This window comes from Podarcis vaucheri (genome assembly GCF_965113315.1).
Source record: "Podarcis vaucheri genome assembly, chromosome: 14".
NCBI classification, from domain to species: domain Eukaryota; kingdom Metazoa; phylum Chordata; class Lepidosauria; order Squamata; family Lacertidae; genus Podarcis; species Podarcis vaucheri.
In genome coordinates, this window is record NC_138752.1 from 10022133 (window position 1) to 10047615 (window position 25483).

Below are 25483 nucleotides of genomic sequence, written 5' to 3' on the forward strand. Positions count from 1 at the left end.
CCAGAGAGTGATGGTGGGACAACAATGAGTGGTCACAGGGAGAAGACTGGGAAGAGGAGGTGCTGGAAGCTGAGAAGGTAACAGGGCTTAGTGAGCTGAGGGAATCTGTAGCAGAGGGAAGTCTAGAATCTGAGGCAGAAGTTGAAGTAGGAGAGGAGAGAGGGCAAGAGGCTGAGATGAGTCAGGCTGGTGAAGAAGCACTAGCTCCCCTCCTCACTTGTCTCTCAGAACCAGAAGAGGCATGAAAAGGGCAGAGAAGAGATGGGTGACATGCAGGCGGACTCTCCAATTGCTTGGGTGGAGGGGACCTGGACAGGAGGGGGCTTAGGCATCTGTGGGAAGCAGGAACCTTCAGCCTCAGAAACTGCTTCATTGGGGCACTGGGGTCTAAACCAATGAGCCTCTTGGGCTTGCCAATCAGAAAGTTGGTGGTTCAAATCCCTGTGACAGGGTGAACTCCCATTGCTCTTTCCTAGCTCCTGCCAACCTAGCAGTTCAAAAGCACGCCAGTGCAAGTAGATAAAGAGGTACTGCTGTGGCGGGAAGGTAAATGGCGTTTCTGCACACTCTGGTTTCCATCACGGTGTCCCGTTGCGCCAGAAGTGGTTAAGCCATGCTGGCCACATGACCCAGAAAGCTGCCTGTGGACAAATGCCAGCTCCCTTCACCTGAAGCGAGATGAGCGCCACAACCCTATACAATGGAACCTTGGGTTACGAATATGATTCGTGCAGGAGGCACATTCGCAACCCTCAGCGTTCGCAACCCACAGCACCATGTCTGCGCACACGCAGGTCACGATTTGGTGCTCTGCGCATGCGCTACCACCAAAACCCGGAAGTAACCCATTCTGGTATTTCTAGGTTCAGCGCAGTGCGCAACCCAAAATCACATAACCTGAAGCATCTGTAACCCGAGGTACCACTGTAGTTGCCTTTCACTGGAATTAACCGTCCAGGGGTCCTTTACCTTTTTTTACCTTTCATCAGGGCAAGAGCTACTGGAGAGGAGTTGCTGTGTGCATTAGGCCTGACACTCCTATATCGATCGTGTTTTAGATAATAAAGGGTTAACTCCAACTCGCAAGCTGTGATTTATTGCTGGCTGATGCAAGTGAAAACTAGAGCAGGGTTGGGAAACCTGTAGCCTCCAGTTGGTACAGTCTCCCAATTCAGTCTCAGCAAGGGCAGCCAATGGCCAGGGATCCCAGGAGTTACACATTATGTGTTCTCTTGTTTTATTCTCGTTTTAAAGGCTTTCAGAAGAATCTTAAGTAACCTGCTTATTTTTGCTATTTCCTAAAGAAAAGCTATGGTGTAATCAGCATGGTGCCTTCTCACGGAGCTTCTACCAATAGGGGGGGAAATATTATGAACATATGAAGCTGCTTTAACCCCACACCACTGCTGCATCTAGTTCAGCAGTGTTTCGTTATCCACACTAGCAGCAACACTCCAGCATTTTGAGCAGGATTCTCTCCCAACATACCCCACAAAGACTTTTCCAAGACAGGCTTCAAAAAAAAAAAGCTGTTACAGTTTATTCAGAACTATATTTTAATACATAACATCATTCTTTGGAAATAATGGCAATGAGCCCGAGGGGAGAGGGGAGGAAGCATATTGTGTTTACTAACCAGGTTCAACTTAATTACTTTAAAAGAAAGGCACTTCTGCCAAGTGATTCGGAGGGGGAAACCATTTGCCAGGGATAAAAGCCAAAATGAGGTAAAAACTGATGCTCCCTTGGAAAGGCAATGTGAGCAAAAGATATTGTGTTTCCTCAGGAGGGACCTTTTAAACCAGAGGCAGGGAACCTGCAGCCCTCCAGATATGGATAGACTACATCTCCCATCATCCCCAACCATTGGCAATGCTGGCTCAGGCTGATGGGAGTTGGAGTCCAACCCCACTCCCAGTTTAAACGAGACATTCAAAAAATACAGACATAAGACACCTCCGTTAGCAAACGTGTGAAGCCAGGGATAGACATCTTCCTCAAAGCTACTGAAAGAACCGGATTCCTGCAGTAGCAAAACTGAAGCTAAAGATCTCACCTGGAAATTAGTGCACCTACAAATAAAATCTTTTGGATCCCAAGATCCAATGCTGCTGAAATGCATGTTATAACAAGTTGACTCTTTGGGATCACTGGCAGTCTGTATCAGTTTCACCCTTGTGACATCCTAGCTAGAAAATTGAACTAAAAGCGCCTCTCAAATTCCTCGTGCTATAGAAACCACCTGGGTTCTGCACAAATTTGGAGGAATAGCAGCAAAGAGGCACATACTCTCAAAAGAAAGGTGTGTTCAGAGCTTCCAAGTCTGCAGGTTGTTCAAGAGAGACTGTTATCATCAGATATATCCAGGGCTCTATCTGCCCCCCACCCCAAATCTGCCTACCCCCTCCCCAACACACCTTGAGTTCTTATTCCACCAAGATCTGGTCAGGAACAGTAAACATCCAATCAGGAAAAACTAACAAAAAACTAACTTCTATGCCCTAAACATACAAAGTAATAAGAAATGTTTCAAAGACATACATAAAAGATCAGCTTAGTCATAAAAAAAAATACGAGACTTCTTTGCTGGTTCGGGAGGAAAGATCTTTACAACGAAGGCCTCAAGTACGGGCACAAGGGAGAGGTATAATAAACCTTTTGACCTGTGTGCTTAAGTTCTGGGGCCACCGTTCCTCAAAGCTACAGAACGCAACCAGCTACTGCCTTGCACTCTCGTTCTGGACCATTTGCCTTTCCTGGCGTTAAAACCTCACTTCTAGTTTTAAAGAGATGCCCAGTAAATCAAACATGGAATTTACAAAGGGAAGCCATTACACACTCCCCTCTTTTTTAAAAAAAGTTCCGTTGCTTCCACATCCCCCTTCCCTATTCTGTTCAAGACACTATACAGGAGTTTTGCATTGAGATCAGTATTTGCATTTCTTCTTCTTATGACCAGACACCAGTCGACACCTTCCTGCAACCTCCGCCGCTCTGGCTCAGACACCGTCTGGTATCACATCAGCAGACAAAAAGGCCCCAACTCAGATGGTATGAAAACATCCCATCTTCATCCCAAGCCTTTGATTCTTCTAGTCTAGCATCTGGCACCATCCTGTGGGCAAAAAGCAAAACAGAACGCTGTCAACTCCAGAAGCCCGTGAACTGGGAGACTTTCAGTGCTGGACACACTGAAATCCCCCATCACCACTTCAACGTTTCTAATCTGCTAGAATTTAAAAATCTAAGCTACATCAAGAGAGTGTGTCTTCACAAATTACCGTATTTTTTGCTCTATAACACGCACCAGACCATAACACGCACATAGTTTTTAGAGGAGGAAAACAAGAAAAAAAATATTCTAAACAAAACAGTGGATGTATGATTTTTGTGGTTCATGCTGTGGCCACAGACATGTGATCTGACGGTGAGTTTGGGGTAGCCCAGTGCAAAAATCCTGAGGATCCATGTGGATCCATGCTTTGTAACCATGGAGGAGGGAAGGAAGGGGAACCATGGATCCTCTGCTCACGACTGCAGCAGTTCCCCCCTGCCACCCGCAGGCATTCGCTCCATAACACGCACAGACATTTCCCCTTACTTTCTAGGAGGAAAAAAGTGAGTGTTATGGTGCAAAAAATGCGGTATTTTGTTTTTATTCAGAAGCATGAAAGCCTGATGTACTCTGCTCATAAAAAAGAAAGACGGTGCCTATTCAGTTATCAGCACACTGCCAATTCAGATGTTGTGCTTTGGCAATGCACAAAGAAGTTTTTTCATGGCAGAAGCCCTTGTCCCTTCTCCCCCTGCGAAAATATAAATTTAAAAAATCCAAGGCATGTATAACCAAAATACCAACGATTTCTAGATTCGTCAAAGGCCAGTTTGGGGAACTTTCAACTCCTTTGGAGCTGGCTGCACACTCACATTTTTCCATATGTTCTGACAGTCTGGAGTATACCTCATCTGGAGTTGGGTAGAATCCTGGGTTATCTAGTTCAAATGTCTCTACGCACGCTTCATGATCACTCCACCTGTTGATAATAATCTTGTCTCTCCGGCCACGCACCTTTCGCTTAGGAGAAGTTAGCAGAGCTGGTTAAGGAACTGTAGCCTAGCAAGTTGCCAGTTAGAATAATAGAACTGTAGAGTTGGAAGGGACCCTGGTCCAACCCCCTGCAGTGCAGGAATATGCAGCTGTCCCATATGGGGATCAAACCTGCAACCTTACATTATCAGCACCATGCTCCAACCAACTGAATGACCCAGACTTCCAAACTAAGTGGTGCTGAATGGAATAGGCTGCTCATAGTACAAAAGAAAGCTGCTTCCAGAAGTCTGGAGCTGGCATGCCCCTACCAAAGATGTACATCATTCCTACATCACAGGATCATCTGAAGATCTCGCCTAATACAAGATTACCGGTAAGCCTTTAGTGCTTTACCAAACCTGTAGACAAGGGGTGCCAGTTGGGTGCTCCCCAAGATGTTGCTGAACTACATCTCTTGTCCCCAGACCATTGACCACACTGGCTGGGACTGATGGAGAGAGGACAGCCACAGATCTTCCAAACTCGCATGGCCAATCCCTGCAGAAAGCAGGATTCAAGTGATGGCCCACCAGTGGATAGGCCTGTGCTGTGCTCTGAAGTCTTGGTAATCATCACCAGATGTCCCTGTGCCATCAGGTGACTGATGGGTGGGTAAAGCTAAAAGGTAAAGGAGCCTTGGATAGTAAAGTCCAGTCAAAGGTGACTATGGAGTGTGATGTTCATCTCGCTTTCAGGCCAAAGGAGCTGGTGTTTGTCCACAGACAGGTTTCCAGGTCATGTGGCCAGAATGACTAACCCACTTCTGGCACAACAGGACATTGTGACAGAAACCAGGGTGCAGGGAAACGCAGTTTACCTTCCCGCCAGAGTGGTACCTATTTATCTACTTGCACTTTGACGTGCTTTCAAACTGCTAGGTTGGCAGGAGCTGGGACAGAACAACAGGAGCTCACCTGTTGCGCAGATTCGAACTGCCGACCTTCCGATCAGCAAGCTCAAGAGGCTCAGTGGTTTAGACCACAGCACCACCTGCGTATCAGGTTGGTGGCACAGAGGAGAAAAAGATCTGGCCCTCTATCCAGATCAGGTTCTGCACCTCTGTCTTGCAGTTCACTCAAGAACCTTATTTTCAGCACACTTTGCCTTCTACATGCCAGACTCAGAAGAAAACAATCAAAAACATTTTGCGATATAAAAAGTGATTCCTGACATGGGTGAGGGAGGAGGGGAACTCCATCAAGCTCCCACCTGACTTGGGGGGCATTCCAACTGCCAACAGGTCAGCTGCCTAAGGGGAAAACTGAATAGCAGGATCTGCCTTGACCCATTGGACATTGTCATCCTGGTTCTGATTGGGGCGCAGGGAGGGAGCTGCTCTTTAACTAGGGTAGTGTTTCGTAAACTCGGGACTCCAGCTGTTTTGAACTACAGTTCCCATCATCCCTGACCACTGGGGTACTGCTACTTGGGGATGATGGGAGTTGTGGTCCAAAACCAGCTGGATGGAGACCCAAGTTTGGGAAATGCTGATCTAGGGCAAGACAAAGCCAGAACCCTTACAGGGGACAAGAGCAATGCAAAAAAGAATGATTGTATGGTTCATATGAGATACTTACCAGCAGAGCCAGGATAGGAAGAGCAACTATTGCAAGGACACAGAGCACAATGATGGCTACCACATAGCCAGGGACACCTCGGTGTGTAATGGGAGGCTCCAGCCCATCACCTAAATAAATATTTAAAATGAAGAGAAGCCACAGAATCATCAAGTTGGATGGTTCCTAGAAGTTCATTTAGGAAGTTCATCATCCACCACCCACTGCTAATTGCAGGGGGAGAAAGCAGATTATAATTCAGATGTGCTTTACTGGTCCAGCTTCAGATGGGGTTACAGTTCCTCTGAACGAGCAGGTTTGTAGCTTGGGGGTAATTCCTGGATCCTTTGCTCTCACTTGAGGCTCAGGTGGCCTCAGGAGTGCCTTCCATCAGCTTCAGCTGGTGGCCCAGCTATGCCCCTATCTGGATGAGGATAGCCTAACCACTATTGTCTATGCTCTGGTAACCTCTAGATTAGATTACTGCAATGCTTTCCCTTTAAGGCCCCTTTCTGAAACTTATACTGGCATACCTGCTACAGTAAAGGAGAATGGGTCCACTTGGAGATCTGAGGAGTCCAGATAATCCTTCGGGCCAACTGAAAGAGCGAGCGTCTGTAGGACATCCTTGCTTGTTGGAGCTGGGTGCTGGAATATCACATCTCCATGACATATCAGGGATCCACCGCTGCAGTCAGGACAAAGAGATAGGCTTAAGGATAGGAACCTGTAGGAACAGAGTTTTCAACACTACCCTAGTGTAGAAACTTGGCTAAATTCCCAGTTGTGAAGAAAGGGCAGACCAGGCAAACTTACAATTGTAGAGAAGGGGTAAAAAGAAAAGCCCACTAATATATTTGGCTTCACACAATAAGAGGCGCAGCTAGGGGGAGAGTCACATTGGTTTTAAAAGAGATAAGCTTAGCCTTTAAAAAACAAGTTCAGTTTACCTAGGTTAAAAAGGTTGTGCAGGTTTTGCAAATGAAAAAAAAGACTCACCTGCGAGTTTCAGCTTTCAGTGCCTAGTCTGTATCAGAGCAAGTGAAAATCAAGACAGAATTACTTACGTGATGTCTCGGATTGCCACTTGCAGGAGATTTTTGTACTTCCCCAAAATATGTGTTAGCTGGAATAATAATAATAATAATAATAATAATAATAATAATAATAATAATAATAATAATAATAATGGATGTTTACAGTTAGTCACTTGCTCTGCAAATCATTACTCAAAATCCTAGGAAATCATAAAGCTTAAATTCCTTCATTGGCTTCCTGCAAGCAGCAAGATCCTGCACAAACACCTTATTTACCTTTTGAGCCTTTTGTGGCCTTGCCAGCCTCATCTCTGCTTGAATATCCTCAATACGTCCCCGCCCCATAGATGGCCAGTTGCATCCCTTTTCATCATCCAGTGGTTTCCTGCTCCTTCAAGCAATTCCATCTTACATCCCTTGCTGTTGTTAAAGCAGCAGTTCAAGTGCTTTTACCTATCTTGAATGTGTCTTTAGAGGGCAGGATGGAATGGGGCTAGTGAGAGTTGAAGGGCCAGACAGAGAGGTCTGAAGGGCCACATCCAGCTTATGGGCTGCAGATCCCCTGTCCTTATATTAGAAACCCTACCAACCATTAACATTTAGTATTAACATCTCATGCCTACCACATCAGATATAGCCTTAGCAATGTTCTGATGCTCTACAGAAGAACGATCCATCATTCTCTCATTGAATATCCTGTTGGTTACCAAGAAAGACACTGGAAAGACCTGGAGACTTAGGCGTGACCCTGTAAGCAGAAAGCATGGGGTTAGGAGCAGAGAATTAAGCTTCCCACCTACTGCCCATCATCATCCCTAAAAGCAAGCCAGAAAGAGAGTGGCTACTGACCATTGATGGAGAGAGACGTGAGGTCCACAGAGTAGTTTCTAAGCCCCATCAGTGCTTTTAGAGCCCAGTCAATGTCCATATGAGCACTGGTATCAATATAGACATCTCCATTTATATTGACACCACCTTGGCTATATCTGCAAGCAACAGAAGTTGTGTTACCCTGTGCACATAAGAGAGTATCCCTACCCCCAAGTGGTGCTACAATACACCCTAAGGAACCCAGCCAGATGGGTGGGGTATAAATAATAAAATTATTATTAAGCAGGGACCTGGCCAAACATGTTGAAAAACATTGACTGTTTTAACACTTGGGATTGGTTTTGATCAGGCACCCAATCATAGAGGTCTTTGAGGTCCCACTCAAACAACAAGTTACTGGTGAAAAGCATTTTATTCCTAGTCAAGTCCAAAGGTTCCATCAATACATACCAAGACTACAACCAAGAGAAGGTTATCCAGCTTTGACCAGCCTAGGCATTTAGGTACTAGATAGCTCTTACCTCCAGCACAAAAAGTATACACCAGCACTTTCTAGGGTTCAGATTATAAAGTATGGAAGAGGAACCTGTGAAAGCATCCAAAATATTGCCAGACTACAAGTCCCAACCATTGGCTATGCTGGCCTGAAAGTTGGGAGTTGGGAGTTGTAGTCCAACACTGAAGACCGCAGGTTCCCCTTTCCCCATTATAAAGCTTTGCTGAGATACAAACTGTTTGCTTGAGCCAGTACAAATCTAGTATTGGAGATGCCATGACCACAGATTTACCTTCTTCAAGAGTGGATCCTTCCCACTAGGACACAAAACAGAAGCAGATGCTTGTAAGCTGCCCAACAGCACCACTGCCCAGCCCCTAAAGGAGATTAACTCATGTACATACCCGACTTGATTAAGAGAGATATTCTGGACTGTGTACCGAGTTCCAAGCAACAGGAACACCTACAGACAAAAGTCAATGTTGTTCTTACTCAGAATTCATCAGCATGCAGATGTTAAACCTCAAAGCTGGAGCCATCACCGCCGGACAGAATCATAGAATTGTAGAGTTGGAAGGTTTGAATCCATGACCCTGAGATTAAGAGTCTCATGCTTAGCAGAGCTTAGGGTTTCCATGGAAAACAAGGGAAGATGAGGCCACAAGAACCCTGTGAGCAGAGCTTGGGGGAGATTCCTCTTCAATGTGCCACAACGTTGGTGATTCAGCTGGAAGGTGAGCCAGTTGGACTGGAAAGGATAAAGTGGGGGGGGGAGCCTTGCTGAGGATGGAGCATCGCTCAGCCCAACAGAGGATAACGGTGGGATGAGAGATACATTGAGTGTGGATCCCAGCCACTAAGTGAAGGGAGAATGGGGAGAAAGTGGGAATGTGTAAGGAAGCATGAAATGGAGGAGGAACAAGTAGAGAAGCAGGGAGTAAACAGGGGCGGGAACAGGGCAAGTAACAAGAGATGAGAGCAAGGTGCTGACTGAAGCAGGAATATAATAATAATATTTATTTTATTTATTTATTTATTTATTTATTTATTTATTTATTTATTTATTTATTTATACCCCGCCCATCTGGCTGGGTTTCCCCAGCCACTCTGGGCGGCTTCCAAAAGAATATTAAAATACTGTGATACATCAACCATTAAAAGCTTCCCTAAACAGGGCTGCCTTCAGATGTCTTCTAAAAGTCTGGTAGTTGTTGTTCTCTTTGACATCTGGTGGGAGGGCATTCCACAGGGAGGGCGCCACTACCGAGAAGGCCCTCTGCCTGGTTCCCTGTAACTTGGCTTCTCGCAGTGAGGGAACTGCCAGAAGGCCCTCGGTGCTGGACCTCAGTGTCCGGGTAGAACGATGGAGGTGGAGACGCTCCTTCAGGTATACTGGGCCGAGGCCATTTAGGGGAAAGAGCAGACACGGGGTTCTGAAGGCACTTGGGACCCACAAAGAGGTAAGACAGGAATCTTCCCAAAGCCATTCAAGCCATGTCCTCCTCTGCTTCCCAATGAGGGCAAGACCTGACCACGGTATGTAAAAGCAGCACCGGACTCCAGGTGAACTTGCCCATTCATCCATTTGAAGGCCTTCTCAGATGCTGCCACTTGTGGAGGTCAGGCAGGTGCCAGTCAGAGGGGGCCTCTTCTATGGTGGCATGCCATAATAATAAATAATAATAATAATAATTTATTTCTACCCTGCCCATGTGGCTGAGCTTCCCCAGCCACTCTGGGCGGCTTCCAACCAAATATTAAAAACAATACAGCATCAGACATTAAAAACTTCCCTAAACAGGGCCGCCTTCAGTTGTCTTTTAAAAGTAAAATAGTTGCTCATTGCCTTGACATCTGCTGGGAGGGTGTTCCACAGGGCAGGCGCCACTACCAAGAAGGCCCTCTGCCTGGTTCCCTGTAACCTCACTTCTCGCAGCGAGGGAACTGCCGGAAGGCCCTCGGCGCTGGACCTCATTGTCCGAGCTGAATGATGGGGGTGGAGATGCTCCTTCAGGTATACAGGACCGAGGCCATTAAGGGCTTTAAAGGTCAGCTATGTACTTCCCTCTAGATCAGGAGCAGGTGCCCAAGAGATTATGTTTTGACTCCCAGCTCCCATTGGCCCCAGACAGCCTGGCTGATGGTCAGGGATGATGGAAGCTGCGATCCTCCTAACTTTTGGGACTGCAGGTTTCCCATCACTGCTATAGACATGACTTCCGGGCTTCTTCAACACCACAGATGCCAAGCAACCCGAAGCACTACTTACAAAACTTCATTAGCTGCAATCTATTCCTTCCTTTTATTCTGCACTCTCTTTTCCTGCCTTTTGCTCCCATCTGATACTCTTAAGTGTCTTGCAATTCACTAAAAGCAGGGTTGAGAGCTATTGTGGGCAAGGGAGGATCAGTTTTCTAAGTGAGGAGTTGTCACCAGCACCAATAAGCTTAGGCAGGATGTGTCAGCCACTCTTAAAAGATTAGGCTACACTGCTACAGCCACCCAACTACATCTGATTTAGCTGTAAGAATGAGAAAGGTAAAAAGAGAATTATTGCAACCAACACACAAGGAGGACAGCATCTTCCAGACGTTAAGTCTCCCACACCTGAAGCCAAAGGGCCTTTCACCCCCAAATTACCTTGCGTCTTAGTTTTTCCATATGTTCCAGGTTCATCATGCCATCAAGTTCATCATGCCATGCTGAAGATCCCAGCCCCAGAACTGTGAATGATACAGCCAGCTTCTCTGGTTCTAGGTTTTTCAAGCTGAACCCTAGTAAGAGATACAGTTAACATTCAAGGGACATAGCAATTAATAATAATTGCTTTTATTTCTCATGTTTTTTATTTGTTTTATAATTATTAATAGAAAAAGGAACATGCTTGCTTTCTTCTTCCCTCCTCTAGCTTATCAAATGACTGCTATTACTGCTGTATAGATTGTGGTTTTTTAAAAAAAAATTATTTATACTTTTCAGGTTTATACATTTCACTAATTTTTATACATTTCACCAATTTTACAATCATGTTGACATTTTAAAATTTGACTTCCTTCCCCCTCTTTCTGCGGCTCCTTAAATTTATGTTTAATATCTTCTGCATATCCAAATTAACCTAATTTACTCATTTATTCATCTTCTTTAAATATATAGTATAGACAGTTGATCTTGAGACAGCAAGTGTGTGTGTGTGTGTGTGTGTGTGTGTGTGTGTGTGTGTGTTTAGAGAGAAAACTGGAGTAGAGACCTGGGTTCAAACCCCCTACTCAGTCACAGAGCTGACCTTGGGCAGGCACTCTCCCAACAAAGTCTACCCTGCAGGGCTGTGGTTGAAGCAGGACCCTAGAGGATTATTATCCTTAGGCTTTTCATATAATCAGCTATTCATATCATCAGCTATCAGTTATCAATATATTCACATATGCTCACATATAACCAGAGTTTTACAGTGATTTTTATAATCCATAAAAAGCTTTGCCTAGTCTAACAGAAAACTGCTTGAAACCGCAAGTTCAGAGATGGACCTTTCCCCCAGTGCTTTCTTGCACCCTAGAGAAAGGGGAAGCTATAAATCAGAAGTCGCTGATACAACTCTCTCCCTCTAGTCCAGACTAAAATTGTACATGAAACAGGAAGGGCTGACCACAATACCCCTACATGAACAGATGCACGGGGGAGTTATCGTCAAGAGATCCCCTCCTAGCCGAAGTTTCAATTTCCTGTTCCATCAACTAGGGAAAAGTTCAGACTGTACAGACAAAGGAAAGCAAAAGTTGGGAGTTGTACTCTGCGCGCGGTCAAGAGCATGGCAGAATGCACACTCATTGGTTATTTTTCGCTGGCGTTCGTGATTGTCTCATGATTGTCTCATGATCTGTGATGCTGCACTCAGGTATATAATTCCTGAACTTGAATTCTTTGGGGTCCCAGTCTTTTGGAAAGGATTCCAACTGGGTCCATTATTGCTCAGCAATAAACTTCACCCTTTTCTCCAAATTGCTGTGTCTGTCAATCATTTGTCTCCACATAAGTGGGTACCACTGCCTAAATTTTGCAACATTGTGAGTGTAAAAGAGAGACCATAAACACAACTAAAATACTTGCAAAGCAAGTATTTCAGTGCACAGGTAACATATCAAAGCGCTTGAGTGAGCAAATATGGTATACAGCTATCTTACAAGTAAACTGGCCTCATACTGTTAATATAAGGCTGAACATACTGTAGTTGTTCCAATATTCAACAATTACTATTCCCCCCCCCCACCAGTAAATTCATTTGCTACACGTCCTTCAATTACTCATCTATATAATACACTGGTTCTGTCAACTACGCTACATCCGATATAGTTTTATTCCATTGTAAGACATCAAATGCTTTATCAGATTTCCAGTTTCTTGCTATGACTAGTCTGGCTGCAGTGATCATAGCTGTTGCAACTTCCAGATCCTCCTTGTCTTTATGATGGCTTTCAGATATTCCAACAGAATGAAAATGGCGGAAATGACTGGCAGAATCCGAGACCAGGGAGAGGAGACGGTGGAGGAGGATTGGAAGAAATTTAAAATTTATTTGCAGAAATATTGTAAAATTTATGAATGTTGAGGACATTGACATGAATTCCAGGGGTTTTAGCAACAAAGTAAAATGTAAGATTGGATTAACAACAGATAAATCAATAGGATATGAATTTGCTGAATTAATTTAAAAAGGGATACAGGAATGGGAGACGTGAGGAAGTCCAGAAAATAAGTTAATTGAAGATGAAAATTAAGAAAGAGGGAATTTTTGTCTTTTGTTATTATATGTGCTTTTATCTTTTTTTCTTTTTCTTTTGATGTGTTTAATGTTTGTATTTTTGTATTGTATTTTCTTTTTTCTTTTTTTCTATTTTGTGATGTTGCATTTTTTCTGTTTTTGTATGTTTTTATTGTGAAAATCTAATAAAATATCTTATTAAAAAAAACAGATATTCCAACAGAGCTCACCTTTTGACTGAAGAGATTTCAGATCCACCCTCCAGCCAAAGAAGGTGTCCATTTCCCGCCTCTCCACCTCTGTGACAATTGTACGGAGGATGTCCGAGGGTGTGGGAACAGGGGCTCCAGCCTGGAACACAGCCACAGCCTCAGCGATCACAGAGCCATTCCTGTGGAGAAGCCAGAACAACCACGATGTATTTGGCCACCTCTAGTAGACCTCCTGTCATAACACCATTGCAAGGAGGAAAGAATCCACCAGCCTCTGGAGTGCCATCAAATTGATCAATATGATCCCCTGTTCCTAGAAAAGCAAGTTTGGGATGACGTGCTATGACTAACCATTTTAAACTCTACTTGGAGAGCAAAGGTTTGGCTTCCATGCATTCTCAAAATGCCAGGAGGAAATGGCCCCTGGAGTGTTCCCATTAAAATACTCATTTAAACATCTTTAAAATATCAGTGACTTCCTTTCTTCTCTTTCCATGGTTCATTTTAAATATCATAAATCCCTGCATATTTTAGAAAAACTAAATCATTCAGTATTCCATTATTGCATCCATCAAAACTTGTTTACACTGTTGAATTTATCTTAATGCTGCCAACATTTTAAAGTGTACACATTTTTTTCCCATATATTTCTCTAAACGTATGTTCTTGTTCTCTTATTCTGTATGTTAAGTCTGCAAGCTGTGCATATTCTGTCAGCTTAAGTTGCCATTCTTTGGGACCTCGCTTATTTTCCATTTTTGGACTAACAAAACACAGGTCGCAGTAGTGGCATACATAAATAACCTTTTCTGACACCTGGGAATTTCAGTCTGGGTTATTCCCAACAGAAAGGACTCTGTCTTGGCAGTAATTCACAGGCGGACTGGTGGTGGAGACCCACCTGCTCTATACACTCAAAGCAATAATGTATTACTTAATACAGTTGTGATTTTCCCCTCCCCCAAAGAATTCTGGGAACTGTCGTTTGTTATGGGCGTTGAGAGTGGTTAGCAGATCCCTCTTCCCCTCGCCATGTTGCAGTTCCTAGAGTGGTGTGTCAATCAAGCCCTCTTCCCAGGAACCTCTTGGAATTGTAGCTCAATGAGGGGAAGAGGGTCTCTGAACATCTCACAGCACCCTTAACAAATGGATTCCCAGGATTCTTTGTGGGAAGCTGCGAGTGTTTAAAGTGGTAGGCTACGGCTTGAAATGTACAGCAGAGACCTGCTGAAGAGTGTAGGTCAAGTTGCACCAACAAACATAGATGAGGAATGAATGAGTTCTCTCTTTCTCTCAGCTTGAAGTGCACCTCAAAAAAGGCCTTTTTCTACACTGAATGTGAATCCTAAGTTCACAGCTAAGCAATGTGTGATAATGCTCAAGAAATGAAAGCCAGGTACTTTCTGAACAGGCCAACCTTTTCCTCTCTGGAAACACAACAGTGCGGTCGATAAAGAGTAACTTACAAGAAACGGAGAATGTTTGCTTGGAGAAAGGTCTCATAGGTAGATAGCATCTTGTTTAACTGAAAACAGAACAAAAAGATGCTTATTTGTGCAGGGACTGTTTGCCCAGAAGAACATTTAGAATGCAGAGTTCCCACAGAACAAACATGCAGATGGCGATGCCATAGGATGTAGCTCAATGTTTGCTCTTCCTGGACAGCAAGAGACAAATTGGACCAGATACATAACGATGCTGTTTCCGCCTTAACAACAGGGGTGGAGAACCTTTTTCAGTCCAAGGGGGACATTCCCTCCTAGGCAATTTTCCAGGGGCCACTTGCCAGTTTCAGAAGAGCCAGAGCACAAAGAGAGAAGAGCAACAAGTGTAGATCTTATAGTTGTACAGTAGGCTTTCCGGCCCTCTTTAAAAAAATTAATTGCCAAGAGCATAAAGCTGAGTGGGCGCAAGTTAAATGCACGTAAGTTGCAGATCTGCTGTACAATTGTGCAAGTAATTGACTCAAGAGGGATAAAAAGAATAGTACGGATTCCTAGAGTTGGCCTCACCCATGGGTAGAGGGCCCACCACCAACAATCCTGTAGGACAAAGTGGTGGAAAGGTAGATTACCACAATGATAATGTCAAAAATGCACCAAAATCTGATCCAAAGTCAGTTAAATAGGTGTGGTGGTGTTGTTGTTTTTTAAACCATTGTATAGAATACTTACAGTCAACTTTACTTCTTTCTCCAGCTTCTTGTAGCTTTGAGAGGACTTGTTCTGCAAGGATTCTTCATAATCAATTCCAATGAGACGGAACTGCAGAGGCAGATTATGCACAGCCAGAACAGGTGGCGTAGATGTTCTCCAGATCAAACTCTCCTTCCTGGTGAACTGACTCAGTGCTGGAGCCTCAAACTTTGACACTGGCTGCTTTGGAGTGTTGCCGTCTTGGTTTCCAGACACCATTTGTGTAGTTGTGCTTATCAGATGCTCAGGGCTGGTCTTCTTGGTGCCAAGAACTGCACTGGCCCCATTCTTCATGGCATCTGTTGACCCCAGTAGAGTAACTAAAAGCTTTCTAGTCATGAGTGCTTGGGTAGTAGTGGGAATCTGAGCTGATGCACCTTGAGACGGAGTGAAAGATGCTGGGATGGTGCTCACTGTACAAGGGGCATTCCTGCAAGCTGCTCTTGACAACTCACCAGGAAGAATTCTTGGGCTAGTCGGCAGATCTGTTGTAACAGATGACACAGGGACAGCCTGGGTAGATGTGGTCTCTGGGAGAGACAGATATGCAGGGCCTTGAGAGGCAGTGGAACTTTCATACCCTGAGCTGCCAATGTGCAAAGCCATTGTGCTAACTACTTGTGGGACAGCTGCAGTAAAGGCATCTGTGATCTTGTATCCTAGTATGGTCCCCAGTGTAGTTGCTACAGCAGAGACATTGAGGTCAACCTCAGAGGCCCTTGTAGGCAAAAGTGTGGTTGTATCTGTAGTGTTAGCTGCTGTTTGAGAAGAAGTGATGGCTTTCAAATCATGTGTCCATGCTTCTGCACTGGACGCAACGGGCAGCATTATGTTGGTAGGTGTCCCCTGCTCTTTCCACCTGCTCATTGGGCCCTCAGTAGCCTCATCATTTATCTTCAAAATTGACTCAGGAATGCTGCTCCTAGAGGAGCCCATTGAGATAAAGCTTGTAGATACAGACCCACGGGTTGGAATGACCGAAAATCTTCCTGATTCTGTTATGTTTCCATGTGAAGCTGTGGCATGAAATGACATTGGAATGGCAAGCTTCCATCCCTGGGAAGTCACACTGAGAAATTCTGCTGCAGACCTGGTTGTAGCATCTCCTGTAGAGAGATCAACATGTACCGTACCATCAGAAACATCTCTATTTGGCAGGGTAGCCTCTGCTGTTTCTAGGTATGGACTAGAGAGGCGCATAGTGTCACCTCTTGCTGTAAATGTGTGCAGAGTGGAATCATTAGCCATCTTTGTGGTTGAGGACACTGTTAGAGTCTCTCGCTCAGAAGGCTCCTTGGACTTCAGCACAACCCTCGACGTGGCAAGAGAGGTAGAATTTGGAGAAGGGGTTGGCATCGATCCACTCCTCCTCCTGGGCAAAGCATGGTGCTCATCTGTCAGCTGAACTGGGGACTCTGCAGAAGTTAAGCTAAAGACCAAGTCTTCAGCTGGAGTACCTCCTGAAGCCATCAGTGGGACCTCCGAGGAGAACATAGGCATCAGTTGAGCAGCAGCAGTTATTTTATGGGGCTCCCTGTAACTAGCAGTGTTGGTTACACCTTCCAGTGGACCAACATTATATCCTGTTTCAGCATCCCCAGCATGCAATGTGCCAAGTGAAGAACTTGAAGCTTGCCAGGGTGGGGAACTAATGCCAAAGTTGGTCATGCCACTTTTACTGTTTGAGATGGTGCCATGTGTAGAGGCCTCATTGAAACCAATAAGCTCCTGTGGTACAGGAGAGGGGTCTTCCTTAAATTCCAGCCTAGCTTCTTCGCCTGCAGAAGTGCTTATCACTCCAACAGTGGCTAAAGAGTCCTCTTCAGTAGTACTAGGAGATGGCGGCAGAGATGTGACCTGCTCTTTCATCCGAGAACTCTGGGATCCAACAGACAGGCCAGTTGCTGCATGAATGCCAAGGCCGAGTGACATAGCGGCAAGAGAAAGGCTGGACGCTGCCTCCCCATCTGCTGATGAATGAGGAATATGTGTAGTAGTCTCCAAAGCCACCTTGTTAACACTGCCATGAGCCACATCAGCAGAAGACTCTGCTGTCAAACTATGAGAAACGGGTAAAGTAGGATTTCTAGCTTTGGACCACAGGGACCTGTTCATGGTGGACTCTGTCATAGTTGGCTGGCTTGAAGAGCTAGTCAGAGCAGCTGTAGATGGTAAGCTATGGCTGGGCGGGATTGTGCCCTTACCCTCCCAATAAGGGAAGACAGAATTCAGAGGTACCTCAGTGTAGTTCTCTGGATTGACATGGGCTCCATCAGTGGCAGGGGACAGTGAAGACACAAAAGGAGACTCTGTAGTCATGGGGATAGGTCTATGTGGAGAAAAGCCAGTGCTTAGGAGTTCAAGCTGCTGCGGAGTGGGAAACCCTCTGGACTTTCTAGAGCCTGTGAAGCCTGCCAAAGTTGTAAAAGCGGGGAAAGTAACAGCTGGCAAAGCTTCATTTGAATGACTAAGTGAGGGCCAGAGGGAAGACTGGGACAAAGTTACAGGAACAGCTGTGGGGGGCCCTCTACTCACTGATTCAGTGGTATCAAGTTTCTGGCCATTGGACACAACATTCGGCTCAGAGTCAGCCTTATGTGAACTTGCACCAGAAGACTGTGAAGAAGAATCAGGCAAGGTATTGGCAGGAGTGTGCAGCATGGAAGCCAGAGAACTATGGGATGCATGCCCACTACTTGGGTGGAGAAATTTCATACTTATATTAGTGGTTCCAGGAGAAGTTGTTCCAACAGAAGAGGTCATCGAATCTTGATGAGTGGTATGCAGTGTCTCATAACCTACAGATGTTAGGTAGGACCCTTCTTTCTTCCTGTACTGCTCACTGAGGAAGTCACTATGTGTAGAAGTAGCTGTGCCAGCATACTCAGACATTATCCTACTTATACTGGTTTTGTAGACCATTTCAGTTGAAGAAAACAACGTTTCATGTAGGCCCTGCACATCCCTGGTGATGTGCTCCAGAGCAGTTGGGTTTCTTGAAGTTAAGACCACAGTGTCAGCAGCAGTTGGCTGATCAGTAGCAGCAGTATTTTGGAAAGCAGGTGCAGACTGGTGTGTTATATTTGGATCCAACGACAAGGAGCTGCTCGTGTCTGGAAGAGGCAATATTGGGGACAGTGTAGGAGTTACCCTTATGGTGTAAGCAGTCTCCATTTTTTCAGTTCCTACTGCTTGTGATATGAGAGACAGAGGTGCCGTGGTAATTTCTAGCTGCTCAATCCCTTTAGAAGCAAGCTTAAGATAAATGCTTGTAGAATCAGGCACGAGTGAAGTTGCAAGGTCCAGAACATTAGAACTGTTCTCGTCCATCTTCAAGACAGTGGAGTCAACACTCAGGGGTCCTTGCTCACTAAAGTTTAACTCCATATTTCCAGAGACATTACTTGAATCCCACTGGGTATTTGCAACAAAGGACCAGTCAACAGTGCCAGCCGTGCTGGCTGATAAGTTTGCAGTATACAGATCTCTCCCTGTAGCAGGAAAACGTGGTCGGCCACTGTCAGACCAATTTTGCAAGTCTTGCCTAGTCAACTGCTGCCCATCAGTAACGTTCTGGAAAGGCAAGGAATCTGAAGACCCTGGTTTTGTGCCAGGTGGAGTCTGGTAAGTCGCAGCTAAATAGCTTTCGTTATAAGCAGCAGTGCTGGCAAAAAGAAGAGGAATGATGGACAAGACAGTTTGCCATGTCTGTCTTTGGGCAGTTGTTGCCAAACCCAAATTAAAGCATGAGGATGTTCTCCTGGCTTTACTTGAGCTTCCGGAAGGGGCCAGTTTGCCACCAGGTGGTCCTGTTGTTTGACTTATCATAAAAAAAACCATCATGGTTGCTTGGCTGTGAACTGGAAGGAAGAAATGATTTATTTAAACAGAAATAAAAGTATGAGAACAGTAGTTCTCCTAAATTATAAATCCTATAAGCTAATAAGGATCCACATTACGTAGCCAGAACAGCACCACCCATGCAAGGGATTCTGCAGATGGGTGCCATCACTGAGAAGTCTCTCTGTTGACCATGCACCTTACTTTGGATGGGAGCAACACCTGTGCTCCATGGGAAAAAGGCTCATTAAAATGGATTTTAAATGCATATTCCCCATCATTTTAGAATATGGGGTAAATTGTGTGAATAGGCCAAGGGATCAGGACACCAGCCCTGCCCACTCATAAAAGCCACTTTGGAGCAGTGGTTAGAGTAGGGTTTCCCAAACTTGTAGTTCAAAAACAGCTGGAAACTCAACTCCAATCATCCCTAGCCACCAAGACCAGTGGTCAGGGATGATGGAAATTGTAGTCCAAAAAGAGTTAAGAGATCCAAGTTTTGGAAATCCTGGGTTAGAGCACTGGATTAGAACCTAGGAGACAACAAGATGAAACAGTGAAATCAGCTATGATAAAGTGGGCACAAGATATTGGTCATAACATTATGTTTGCTGACTGGGAACAGTTGTGGACCACCGGCATAAAATTTACGGCATGTAATGCCTTAAAGGAAAATATTATGAAAATGATCTATAGGTGGTACATGACCCCAGTCAAGCTTGCAAAAATTTACCACTTGTCTGACAATAAATGTTGGAAATGTAAAGAAATTGAAGGTACTTTTTTCCACCTTTGGTGGATGTGCCCAAGGATTAAGGCTTTCTGGGAAATGATATATAATGAAATGAAAAAGGTATTTAAATATACCTTCCCTAAGAAACCAGAGGCCTTTCTCCTGGGCATTGTCGGCCAATTGGTGCAAAAGAAAGACAGAACATTCTTTATGTATGCTACAAGAGCAGCAAGAATACTCATCGTAAAGTATTGGAAGACACAAGATCTACCCATTCTGGAAGAATGGCAGATGAAGGTGATAGATTACATGGGACTGGCAGAAATGACTGGCAGAATCCGAGACCAGGGAAAAGAGATGGCGGAAGAAGATTGGAAGAAATTTAAGAACTATCTTAAGAAATACTGTAAAATTTATGAGTCTTAGAATGATGTGGTTTTCAAAATCAAATGGAGTACAGCTGTAAAGATTAAGTTGAAAGAAAAGTAAGGATGATAATTAGACAAAATTAAGGGTGAGGATTTGCTGAACTAAATTTTTGAAATGGGAATGCAGAAAGGGGAGGTATGAGGAGGTCGGTGAAATAAGTTTTAAGAAAATAAGGTTTTGAAACTATACTTGTTGTTCTTTTTTATTTTATTTTTTGTTTGTGTGTATTGATATGTCTGTTATAATTTGTAAAATCCTAATAAATATTTATTTAAAAAAATAGAACCTAGGAGACAACGGTTCAAGCCCCCACTCAATCATGAAGCTCACCAGGTGACCTCAAACCAGTCACTGTCTCCCAGTCCAACTTACCTCTCAGGGGTTGTGATGCTAAAATGGGGAGTGGAGGGAGATCCACATATATGCCACCTTGGGCTCCTTGGAAGAAAGGCAGGATAGGTAAAAAAATACTAGTCTGAACAGAAGAGAGGACTTCCCTCTTCTAGAAGCCCATTTGATTTCTATGCCAAGCATAGAGGATGGATGCAATGCTCCATCCATGCTGTGCCAGCCTGCTCACTCGCCTACATGCAATTCCTGGTCACCCATTGCTACTAAGCACGTACTTAAGTGCAAGGTTGGAATAAGCCGGCTCCCTCTGGCCCTCCAGATTTTGCTGGACTCCCACCAATCCCAGCCAGCATGGCCAGTGATCAGGGAAGATGGGAGCTGCAACCCAACAACGTCTGGAGAGCCACAAGTTCCCCACCCCTGACAAATGGGACCCGCCTAGTTTTCCCCAATCTAAATTGCACACCCACAAACATGAAGTGACAGCCAAGGCCACAGCACACTTGGGGAACGGGTGGTAGAGCATCTATATTGCATGAAGAAGGTTCATTCCCCAGCATTGCAGGTAGGGCTAGGAGAGACCCCCATCTGAAATCCCAGAGAGCTGCTGTCAGATGGTATAGATCATGCTAAGTGAGATGGATGGATGATCTGACTCTGTGCAGGACACCCAGCTCCCCTTTAAGCAGCTTTCCCCCCAACCCTAGTGCCCCCCAGATGTTTTGGATGACAGCTGCCATTGGTTGTCATCCAAACGATCTTGAGGGCACTAGGGTTGGCAGGGGAAAGCTGCCTCTGAGCTTATGCTCTGCTGCTCACACCAAGACCCAGAGGCAAAGGACCTCTTCAAAGCAACTGAGGTGTACTTAGGGGAAAGGGCTGCCCGAGGGGACTGGAAACAACAATGCAGGCCAACGGATTGGGTCCTGAGCTCCCCCACTGCTTAAGATACAACTAGGCTTCAAGGAACAGTTCTTCCTCATCACAAGATATTACAACTACCTCCTCAAGTTCTTCTAGACCCCCGTTTCCCAAACTTGGGTCTCCAGCTGTCTGGGGACTACAATTCCCATCATCCCTGACCACTGGTCCTGCTAGCTAGGGATGATGGGAGTTGTAGTCCAAAAACAGCTGAAGACCCAAGTTTGGGAAACACCGTTCTAGACTTGCATTCTGAGGGCTTGCCCACATGCAACCATGAGCAAGCCATTCAAGTTGTAGGGTGGGCCCTCAGCTACTATTTATACTAAAACAGGGGTCAACAAACTGTGGTCGCTGGGCAGGATCAGGCCCACCTGGGCCCTAAATCCGGCCTGCACAGCAAAGCTAGAACCCATCGCGAAGCTGAGACTCCCAGCGATGGCGATGGGAGGAAGAGGCTGAGTGGCGGTGGCTCTGCCAATCAAACGCCGCGCCTGGTTTACCTCAGCGGCATTTGATTGGCAGAGACATCCCTGTGCTGAGCTGAGGTAAACCAGGCATGGCGTTTGACTGGCAGAGCCACCACCACTCAGCCTCTTTCCCCCCCCCAATCGCCGTCGCCACCCTGGTGCTTCTGTGGGCCAGAAAGCGGAGCAGACAAGCTCACTTTGTCTACCCGCTTCATGAGAAGAAGCAGCAGCAGCAGTGGTGGTGGCAGCAGCCCCTGGGAAGGTAAGGACCGCACTTTCTTCCTCTAGGCAGGGAAGAAGCCCGTTTCGTGCCACTGCCACCAGCCCTTCGGCGAATGAGGCTGGCAGGAAACCGAGAAGGGGGCCGGGGCAGGGGTGGGGAGGAGGACTACTTGCCCCTCTCACAGTGTGCATAGGAATTCGGAGAGAGAGAGAGAGAGAGAGAGAGAGAGAGAGAGAGAGAGAGATACAGTGGTACCTCAGGTTACATACGCTTCAGGTTACAGACTCCGCTAACCCAGAAATAGTGCTTCAGGTTAAGAACTTTGCTTCAGGATGAGAACAGAAATTGTGCTCTGGTGGTGCGGCAGCAGCAGCAGGAAGCCCCATTAGCTAAAGTGGTGCTTCAGGTTAAGAACAGTTTCAGGTTAAGAATGGACCTCCGGAACGAATTAAGTACTTAACCCGAGGTACCACAATAGATAGATAGATGGTAGGTAGGTAGGTAGTATAGCCCTCCATAAGGTCTGAGGGACAGTGGACCGGCCCCCTGCGGAAAAGGTTTGCTGAGCCCTGCTCTAACCATCCCTCAATGAGAGGGATTAACTCTCTGCAAGACCATAGTTCCCCATCAGACTACCTCCATTCTACATGCGCTAATGGCATTGGCACCAAATCATGCTTTATTAATCACACTATTTGAAGATGAGGCAAATGGATGCCAGCCATTTCTAGTTAGCTACCTAATGAAAAGCTGACATGATGCACTGTTTAAAACACCTAACCTTATTAAAACATGGTGGCTTTCCCCACTGGAGGTGATATCTCCCTTAAAAGAGAGAGAGAACTGACTGGGCAACTGATAAAGAATTATTAATGGAAGTAGAACATGAATTAAAATTAAAGAGGTTTGAAGATATAAGAGGACTATTAACTTATCGGTTACAATACCATCAGCTTAATGATATCTTTAAGATGGACAAAAAGAAAGGCTTTTCTAATGAAACCTCTAAATTTAAAAAGAGCGGTTAGAGAATAGGACTAAATTGCTTTCTAAAATGTATAAATTAGTATTAGAATGGCATGCGAAAGTCGAACAGGTCAAATCAGTTATGATACACTGGGCAAGGGACTTTGGACATAATATACAACTTGCAGCATGGGAGAAGTTATGGAACTGGAATTTAAAGTTTACAGTACAGTGGTACCTCGGGTTACATACACTTCAGGTTACATACGCTTCAGGTTACAGACTCTGCTAACCCAGAAATAGTGCTTCAGGTAAAGAACTTTGCCTCAGGATGAGAACAGAAATCATGCTCTGGCGGTGCGGCGGCAGCAGGAGTCCCCATTAGCTAAAGCGATGCTTCAGGTTAAGAACAGTTTCAGGTTAAGAACAGACCTCCGGAACGAATTAAGTACTTAACCCGAGGTATCACTGTATGTTATACTCTGAAAGAAAATTATATAAGAATGATGTATCGCACATATTTAACCCCTAGCAAATTAGCTAAAATGTATAAAGCAAGGTCAAATACATGCTGGGAATGTAAGAAGAAAAAAAGGCACCTTTTACCACAAGTGGTGGACTTGTACGGTAGTAAAAGAATTTTGGGAGATGATAATGATGAACTGGAAAAAAATGTTTAAAATAACTTTTTCTTTTTTAAAAAAAAACAACCTGAAGCTTTTCTTCTAAGAATTCTAGGTGCCAAAATACCAAGGAACCAGAAGAGACTATTTATGTATGTGCCCACAGCTGCCCAGGCTAAACAGAGCCCCTACCAGAGAAGAATGGGAGATTAAATTGATGGACTATGCCAAATAACAAAAATGACTGAAAGAATTAGGAATCAGAAAGACCAAAATTTTAATAAGGAATGGGGAAAATACATAATTTATCTTAGAAATCATAGTAAACAATTGAAATTATCAGTAGTATTGGAATGATACTTTGAGTTGAACTTTGTGCTATGGTTATAATAGAGATTTAATAGAATTGGATTAATAGAGAAAATGGGGGGGGGGGTTTAACATAAGAATCCACAAAAGGGAGGCTGGAAGTCCATAGGAATTTATTGAATTCTCTTTTTGTTTTGGTTGTTTGACTATTGTAAATGTCAAATTTTGGAAAATTAAAATTTGTTTTTTTTAATGAATCAGAATTCCCTGGCTCAAATATGCTGTCCACCAGGAGCTCTTTGAAGAAAGCTGCTCTCAGGCTGAGATCCCTCCATCTACAATATGGAGTCAGGAGAAGGATAATCATTAAAGTTGTTGGCAGGATGGCAGCCAGAACAAAGCTTGTGTGGCACTTTCAGAAACTTGAATAAGTTACACAAATACTAAAGCACTGTTCGATGTGGCTCTGCCTTTGCTGCCTTGGAAGAACCTTGCAGACTGACAAAATTGGGGGGGGGAGAAGACTCCCTACACATAGGAAGGCAAAAGGCTAGATTAGGGCTCACCCCTGGCAGAATTTATTTAGGGCATACAGGCAGGGCTGGATGAAGACCTTTAGAGGCCCTTAATCAGGAATAGGCAAACTCAGCCCTACAGATGTTTTGAGACTACAACTCCCATTATCCCTAGCTAACAGGACTAGTGGTAAATCTGGCAATGGGAAATTTCTGGAGTGCCCCCCTTCCCTTGATGCCCTAACCATGTGTTTATTTCACTTACTGGTTAATCCAGCCCTGCATACAAGCACATCAAAACATGCAAATACAGACTTAAGCTGGTACAGTCCATGCACCAATTTATGGGATAGTACAAAGTTTGTGCAAATATCAGGCTCAAGAACCAAAGAGGACTTGGTCCCCCATTTTGCTTATGTGAGGAATTGCCTTCACACTCGTGTGTGTGTGTGTGTGTGTGTGTGTGTGTGTGTTGCCCTCATTCGAATTCCCCATCAATTCTGGCTAGCTGGCTTCCTTCTCTGTTTCACACAAAGGCTGCACGATATCGCCTCCAAGTTAGAACATTGTGGCTCACAAATCAACCTATAGCAAACAAATGTTGGATAGAAGGAAGAAGGTGAAGAGATGGGGAGCGGGAGCGGCTTTCGAAGCTTGGCATTCATTGTCCCTAGGAATTGTTGTAAAAACAACTGAGGTTGGCTTTCCTGCCCAACTCCCCAAGGGACTCGGAGTCCCCTAAGTCTGTGATGGGTTAAAGAATAGATGGAGGCAGGAACCAGCAGAAGGAAAGCCAGGAAGATCTTTATTTTCCTGTTGCAACAGAGTTCCGCCCCCCTTTTTTTCGACAGGAGAGAAAAGAACAAAGGCCTGCCCTGCAAAAGCCAACCCCAAATTTTTCTACAACAATTGCAAGGCAAGTGCAAAGCC

General features: G+C 44.8%; 1 protein-coding gene and 1 long non-coding RNA gene across 2 annotated transcripts in view; one reads left to right on the forward strand and one right to left on the reverse strand.

Annotated features, from left to right (window-relative positions):
* The window catches only part of LOC309518541, a 300968-nt gene that overhangs the window by 119698 nt on the left and 155787 nt on the right, over positions 1–25483 (forward strand). The window lies entirely within an intron of this gene.
* Positions 3716–13258, reverse strand: LOC309518428 (uncharacterized protein; the record flags this gene model as incomplete). Its single annotated transcript, XM_082198731.1, has 9 exons — positions 12997–13258; positions 10651–10784; positions 8415–8473; positions 7533–7669; positions 7307–7431; positions 6714–6772; positions 6180–6334; positions 5668–5777; positions 3716–4075 (listed from the first exon to the last, which is right to left on the reverse strand). Exons 1-9 carry the CDS (start codon positions 13046–13048, stop codon positions 3716–3718), a joined length of 1191 nt encoding a protein of 396 aa, XP_082054857.1. The 5' UTR covers positions 13049–13258.